Genomic DNA, 7,931 nt, shown 5'->3' on the forward strand with positions numbered 1-7,931 from the left:
ATAAAATATTGCAAATAATGTATTTTAGTAATTAAGATTATAAATTGAGATAAAATATTAAAAATAATATCAAGATGATAATAAAAAGAAATTGATTTAAAATTTATTACTCATATGATTTCATAGTGAATTTATATTACAAATAATTTAATATATATTACATAAAAATCATCCATTATCTTTCCAACAACCATATTCAATAATAGTATTATGTGAAAATTTAGCTTTATAAATCTCCTTCTTCCAAATAGGTACCCGCTGTTTCAAACTTTCAATTGCATATTCAACCGCTTTGATAGCAAATTTTCTGTGAGGTGATGAGACTCCTATACAAACACTTGTTTCACCCACATTAACCTTACCCAGCCTGTGTAAAATAGCAATATTCCCTATTTCATTAGAAATATTATTTATAGTTAATTGATCTGTAAATTCTGATATTGAACTATCTATTTTGGATAAATTGGTATCAATTATATTATGTTTATTTATTGAATGGTTAAAATTATTATAATCTATTTCTGAACATATAGCATTCATTACTTTAAGAGCCATTGGCTCAAAGGCTTCATATAATAAATAGTGAGTACTGAAAATGGTATCTGGTTTAATCAAATCAATATCAAAATTTTTGCCCTCTGATTCTGGATGAAAAACAGATAAATTATCATTGTTAGTGTTGTTATATTTGATGTTTTGATAAGTGATTTTATCTTCCCTGGTGGTGCCAATAAATAAGGATATGGCACCATTTTCTGGTTCTGTGAGGAATTTTAAAATATTATTCACATCTAGAGGCTCATTTGATAAAGCAATTAAATTTTTCATATTTATTGATTTACACTTTTATATTTTATAAATTGAACATTAAATATATATTAGGCAATCCAAACTTATTCATCAGGATATATATTAAGATGATTCAATTTTATAGATTTAGAACTAACCTTTCTAGGTAAATCTTCAGATTTATTTTCAGCATCTTCTATATCATCCTCTAAATATAAAATTTTACGTTTGGGTTGTTTGGATAAAGATATTTTTTTAACAGTTGTTAGTTTGCTAAATTTATGAGTTTGATGAGCTAGATCTATTGAATCATCCATATTTTCATCATCAGTTTTATGTTTTAATGATTCAATAAAAGAAAGTGCTGAACTATTATTATCAGCATCTGTAGATAATGGAGTGTCACTTAAATCATATTTAACCCATTTTGTTAAAGATGGTGTCTTGTTAAGATTGTCCATAGAAGAATCAGAACTATGATATATAGTTTCATTGTCAATAGAATCCTGATTAAATTCATTTTCTTGTATTGTGACTAAATTGTCGTTAATAGGATTATCATTATAGTTGATATTTTGTATTGTGTTTACATTCTCATTAACAATATCTATTTGGTCAGTGATTTCTATAATGCTTATATTTTTGTTTGCAGATATTGGTTGATAATTTGATTTTGTTTTAATTTTAAGTATTGATTTGATATTTATGTCATTTTGAATAACTTTAATATTTTTGTTGGAATCTTCATCATCACTAAGATCCTCTTTTAGAATATTTTTTTTGAGGGTGGAATTACTCAAATTAGCAAAAATATCATTACATCTGCTTTTAAAATGAGAATTATCAGTTGAAGACAGATTAATCAAAGTAAATGGCTTATTATTAGGCTCTGGTAATGAATCCATATATATTAATTATATCAAAGTTTTAGCCTCCACCAATTGGAGTTATGAGAGCAATTTCATCATTGTCTTTTAAAATTATGCTATAATTCTCATTTATATATTCTAGATTCTTAGCTATTCTGAATTTTTTGTTTAAGATTTTAAGAGGGGTCAAATTTTCTTCAATAGAGCTAATTAAATGATCTAAAATAATTATATATTTAACTTAATCCCATAAATATTCATACCATAAGATAATTTGCAAGGGATTGATATGTATTCGTACTCTTTTCCTATAAGTTCTCTGCTCTGAGCAAAAAATATAATTTTTATTTTTGCAAGATTCGATTTTTGCATAAATTATTTGCAATCTAACAGACGCGTAAACTAATTGATTCTCCTTATCAATCATATGACATCCGTCAAAAAGCTAAGTTGAGCTCAATAATATAATTTTTTTATTCCAATAAATATATTGTCTCCCATTTTTTACGATAATATCGTGAATTCCCAGAAATAGATTTTATCTATATCTTATTTGCTTTATTTCAAAGTAAGACTTTATAACACGAATTTAAATTTTATTAAATGAAATTGAATACTACGAAATAATATTATCCTATGAAAATTAAAAAAAATACGTTAAACTATCATATTTATTTCATAAGATAACAACCAAAATTTCATCTGCTAGTACATTGTTAATCATTTAATATATTACACTTATTTAAGGAGCACCCTACCAATACAATTACATGAAGATCTATTCAGGTAAATCTGGTATAACACTCAATATATTTGATTGAGAGTCCACATGTTTTAGATCTACCGATGTTATAGTCATATTACTCCGGAATCGACTACTTTGAGCCATTCTCTCCGATAATCTTGATATAGCTTTTGTAATAGTGCCGTTCTCATTTTAGAATATCTGCTGCCCTATTGTCTTAACTTCAATATCTAATCTTACTGACTGGTTTCTAATGGACCTAATGACAATTCTTCTCTAATTGGATCTTAATTAATATTATTTAACAAGTCTGCCTCAATTGTTGTATCTTTAACTTCCAATCTTCAACTCTTGACCTTGGGAATGAGTGGTCAAGGTTATTCAATTCTCTTTGGTTATATCTTCTATATTTAGGGATATAGTTATCCTCTGGCTATTTTTCCTAGACTAATTGCAATTGCTAAATAAGCTGACTCGACTGTTAGCTTGATCCAACTTCCAGGTGGTACTGCAAACCCATTGTAACTATAAAAAATCTAAAAAGTTTAAAAATACTGATTCTTACTTTTCTATATTATATCTGAATGAAATATTAATTTAACATGTTTATAATATTTTTTTTTACCCATTTGTTTCAAAAATGGTAAAAGTTTTAAAATAAAGATTATGACAATTGTAATTTTTGATGATAAATCTTCTTTGATATCTTTGTCTAACATTTTACAATATAGATGCTTAAAGGTGATCGTGACAATTGTTAGTCTCTTCTACACATTGGCTATATTTTAGGCATCAAGAACATTACTCGGTAATATTATCCTATAGATTTAAAAGTTTATTTAATATTTATCGAGGCTGGCTATCATCAATAAAGCTATTATAAAAAATTTTCTACTTTATAATATCTTGAGGGCAGCTTTGATAAATTAAATGAATCTAAATATTCTGTCACTTCTACCAAAGCTAATGCTATTTTTGTTAGAATAGAAAATTTTGATTTTCATTTTATCACTTTGTGTTTTGGATAAAATATTGTTGATAATAAGCTGGCTTGTACAAAATTGCAAACCAATTCTAAGGATATAGGGTTTGCAATAAATCAAATTCAATTAGCAAAAGATTGCCTGATTAATTTGAGAAGCATAATTTAAATGATTGTTTTGTATTATTTTTTTTAATCCTAATAGATAATAACACTGAATTTGTGAAAGTTTATTTATAGGCACAAGATTTTATGAATGGGGTATATCTGCTTTTTGATTTTGAAAGATCTAAATTTCAAACATTACAATCCAAAAAGGAAAGGTGTATATACTTTCATTATCAAATATAATATTTTATTACAATCCAAAAAGGAGAGGTTATATACATTCATTATTAAATATAATATTTTATTTTAGCTATAAAACCAGTTTATTTTGCATTTGATTTGATATCATGCAGTTTAATGAAAGATTCAATTACGAATCGATAAATTTTTTTAATCAAACATCATTTTTTAAGCCATAGGAATGACGGAAAAGATGATATAAGGATATTTGTGAATTTTACCAAATAAATTCAAGTCAAGTTTTTGAAAAAATGTCTAAGATTCGAAATATTTATATTATGGCTAAAACGAGGGATGTAATTATTACACATGATCTAGAGGTTAAAGAATCTAGAATTGTCAGATATAGTGATGTGTTAAATCGCCTACCTTTGGCTAACTCTAATATGGCGTGATCAAGAATATTCACTAAAAAAATTGACTTAAACTTCTAAGTTTAGCCTCAACTTAATGATAGAGACTATTTTTTTAGAATAAAAACTTAGCTAAGCTGTTTTAGAGCTGGCCAGAGTTAGATGGTTTAACAACATTAGTCAGATTCTGAGAATTGAAAATTAATTTTATTATTTATATTAATACATTATTTAGCTTCATCTTCCTTCTGATGATTCTGAGACTTATGATTCAGATTGAAAAAATTATTCGTTTATTTTACCTTATCGTTTACTTTAAAAAATTTCTGCTTCCCCTAATTATCAATTTTATATAAATATTTTTTAATCATTCCTACTTACCTCATGTACTGCAATGTGACAAAAAATAATTAACTGTTTTTTCGAGGAGAGGGGGGGTTATGGGTATTTTGTTTTCGTCGATCAAAAAGTGTAGGGGCCACTGTACTCCTAAGATAGGTTTTTATTCTCATTAATGACGAAAAAATTATTTCATTGCTTACTGGTAATGCTGCCAAAATATATAATAGTTAAAATATATTTAGAAAAAACTCTAAAATATATTTTAAACAATGCTTCCTTTGCGTTTCTCGAAATATTATCTAGTAGAATTAATCTTTAGTAGCAACATTTAAAATCAGAAATCAATTGACCTTCCGAAACATTAATCCCCTGAATAAAATTCAACCAAACATTTAATTTTTTTGAGGTCAAGATTTAATATTTCTACTGAAGGATTTATTGATAATAAAATTTGTAATTTAGATAGTGCCATTTGGTGAACCACAAATTCATGAAAACAACTATTATTTAATAATAATCCTCAATTGATTTATAATTTGGCTCTCCTCAACAATCACAAAAATTTCAGAAATTCATGGTCAATGTTATTTCATAGTTTTTGAAGTTGAAATATAATAATATTGGTGATTCTCATAGTCTCCATCAAATTCATATTATTCTTTTTTTATATATTGCACAAAATTGTTGTGTAATTAAATAATTTTTTTATCCATTCCAATGCAAAATAAAATAGGTTGTCTTGATTCAGTTGAAATATTTAGTTCAGACCAATCCCATATTTCTTCAAGGGCACTCAAAATAAGCTCTTCTACGTCAAAAATGAGGACGCCAGATGTCGTGGGCTCCATCTGGTCGCGCATGCCTTTTACAGTTTCTTTCTTCTTGTAGCACAAGAAGTCACAGAAATAATTCTATCAAGCAAATTTTGTCTCTGAATATGTGACATTTCGTACACTCTAGAAATTTTGTTTAATCATATTTATTATTAGTATACGCACAAGTGATCGTTTTAGCTAAAAGAAATTCGTTATTTTTATTATAGATATACGTTTAACGGTGAATTAAGTTGATAATATTTAGCAAAATATTAGGTTGTTGAGTAACCAAAATCTTCATAAAGAGAAACGGCTTTCATCATTAGAAAATTCATACCGCAATCGAGCTCATTTAGAGATCGGATTTTTATTTGGAATTAAAAGATACAAGAAATAGTTATTGTATAAGAGATCTTTATTACAAGAGATGGTTATTGTTACAAAAGATTGGTACCGTTAGGATCGTGACAAAGTCAGTATCGTTATAAAAGAGCGTTATCGTTATAAGCAATCTTTATCGTAGATATGATGAGACAAAAGTGATGCTTTCGTGAAAGATGGGGATTAACTCAATGTTCAAGCTGTAATCGGACACGAACGGTTTTTAGAAATAAGAATACTAAGCAAAAGACAGCTGTAGTTATAAATTAGATACATTAAAGTTTAAGAAGAATAGAGTTGGAGGCTATACAAGGCTAAGTCGAAATCGAAAGAAAGTTGTTCATTTGCAGAAGGGTGGATCCAACATAAGTGGAAGGGTGTTGTAATAATTAGAATATTATTATTTGTATTTAATTAAATAGTGGTTTATATAAATTTGAATAGTTACGAAAAATAGTTTTTTTTATATATAAAGTTAAATATTAAAATTTGAATAAGAATATGAATACGACGAGATTATATGATGTTAATTTTAGTAGCATTAAATATAGCGATAAAAAATAAGAAGAAATTTTTATAAATTTTAGTAGACTTTAATTTTTATTTTGCTTTTTAATTTTTTTTATGTTAATTATAATTTATTTAATTACAATTAATATTATAAATAAAGTAATTAGTATTTAATTTTTTTTATTCTATTTTATTTGTATTCTCAAAATTCTAATATCAAACAATTAGATATAAATTAAATAGAATTATACTTAAGCAATATTTTATACACAGCAGTGAACAGGAATAAGATATGATGTCTCATATTGTAATAAGGAATACTCAGTTATTATATTTTATGTAACTATTATTGGGGTGTATATATTTTTTATATAAAATTATTTTACTTTTAGGTCTTTTTTGTTGTTAAAATTTTTTTTACATCCATCAGTGTTTAAAAAAATGCAAAAATTATGCCTTAAATTTTCGGGATAAAATATTAATACACAAGGAAAAATAATATTTGAAATAAAAACTAAACAAAATTCATGTAAGCCTTTCATATTTTTTCAACATTAAATTAATTTACAATCTGCATTTTGTTATGGATGGCTGCAGAGTGGGGGGGGGGGGGATTTCTCTCCCTCTCCACCGTCTGGCTACGTGCCTGCAGCTGCTACATCGGCGCATTCAAGATTTTAATGAAATGAAACACTATTAGGCGGGGTGCATAAATTTTATTGGAGGTCTAAAAGTTCATTTATTGCAGGCTTTTGGATATATTAGAGTTTATTAAAATAATTTTGGGTTTTCCCTTTTATTTATTAAAAAGCTTATACAATTCTGAATTTTAATAATTTATTTTAAATAATTATTAAATTTTACTTATTTTTTAAAAAATTACTGTTTATAGTGAGAAATAATATGTATTTTTAATGAGAGTGGGATATGGGTTGGTATGGGAATTTTTTAATTTATTTAATGATTTACGAAAACAAGGAAATTTTTGAAGGGGAAACCTCACCAATTCACTCCCCCCCCCCTCCCCCCATCTTTCCCCTATGCTCCTCTATATTAGAACTTTACTGAAATAATAATTTTACCTGATTACAATATGTATTTTAACTAGTGCTATAATACTATCGCATTACAAAAACAAATCCATTTCAAACTGTGATATCTCTTCCAAAAAATCCCCCTGACAGCGACCAAAGATAGTAACGAACTAAATTAATTAATTATTTTTTATGTCACTCATCTTTATTAAAACCTTAAACAATTTCCAAACATTTAAATCTTGTTTATTTTATATACTAATTTCTGCCATCCTCGACACCCATTAAACGGGTATTCAGTTCAGTAATCCTGCATTCATAGTTAGCCCGAATTAGGCAAGTATATAAAAATACACGAAAATATAGTTGCCCCGACTTTGAATGAGGAGAAAGCAGTATTGAGGTAGTTTATCGAATATAAACTTTGAAAAACAAACTATTAAAATTAATTAAACTTTCTTTCTTTCTTTCTTTCTTTCTTTCTTTCTTTCTTTCTTTCTTTTTTTTAAAAAAAATAGCAATAAAATCTGTGTAATTATTTCTTTGAATTTTGGGATTTGTATGATAAATTTAAATATAACAATTGATGAAATTAAAGAATGCAATTTATGAAATCCTTATAAGTAACAAATATTTTTATAGATTAATGCGCAATGTATACCTACTTTTATGAGTAGCTTTGACAACTTTAATTTTAACCCATTAGATTCAAAAAAAATTTAAAATGTCGATTTATAAAATTTCAACTTAATAAGTTAAAAAT

General features: G+C 26.3%; 1 protein-coding gene across 2 annotated transcripts; it reads right to left on the reverse strand.

Annotated features, from left to right (window-relative positions):
* Window positions 1-8: 8 nt before the first annotated feature.
* Window positions 9-2,061, reverse strand: LOC135925526 (molybdopterin synthase catalytic subunit-like). Of its 2 annotated transcripts, none has more exons than XM_065460907.1 (2): window positions 1,922-2,061; window positions 9-1,877 (listed from the first exon to the last, which is right to left on the reverse strand). In XM_065460907.1, the coding sequence occupies exon 2, from the start codon at window positions 826-828 to the stop codon at window positions 169-171; it is 660 nt and encodes a 219-aa protein (XP_065316979.1). In that variant the 5' UTR covers window positions 829-1,877; window positions 1,922-2,061; the 3' UTR covers window positions 9-168. The 2 variants fall into 2 exon arrangements, with proteins under 2 accessions (XP_065316979.1, XP_065316978.1); XM_065460906.1 differs by having other exon boundaries at window positions 866-1,877.
* Window positions 2,062-7,931: the final 5,870 nt, after the last annotated feature.

This window comes from Gordionus sp. m RMFG-2023, chromosome 2 (assembly GCF_954871325.1).
Source record: "Gordionus sp. m RMFG-2023 chromosome 2, tfGorSpeb1-WG-v2, whole genome shotgun sequence".
Taxonomy (NCBI): domain Eukaryota; kingdom Metazoa; phylum Nematomorpha; class Gordioida; order Chordodea; family Parachordodidae; genus Gordionus; species Gordionus sp. m RMFG-2023.

Excerpts from the sequence above, each read along its gene's own strand:
- LOC135925526 (XM_065460906.1), bottom strand. The coding sequence starts at position 1,694 with ATGGATTCATTACCAGAGCCTAATAATAAGCCATTTACTTTGATTAAT.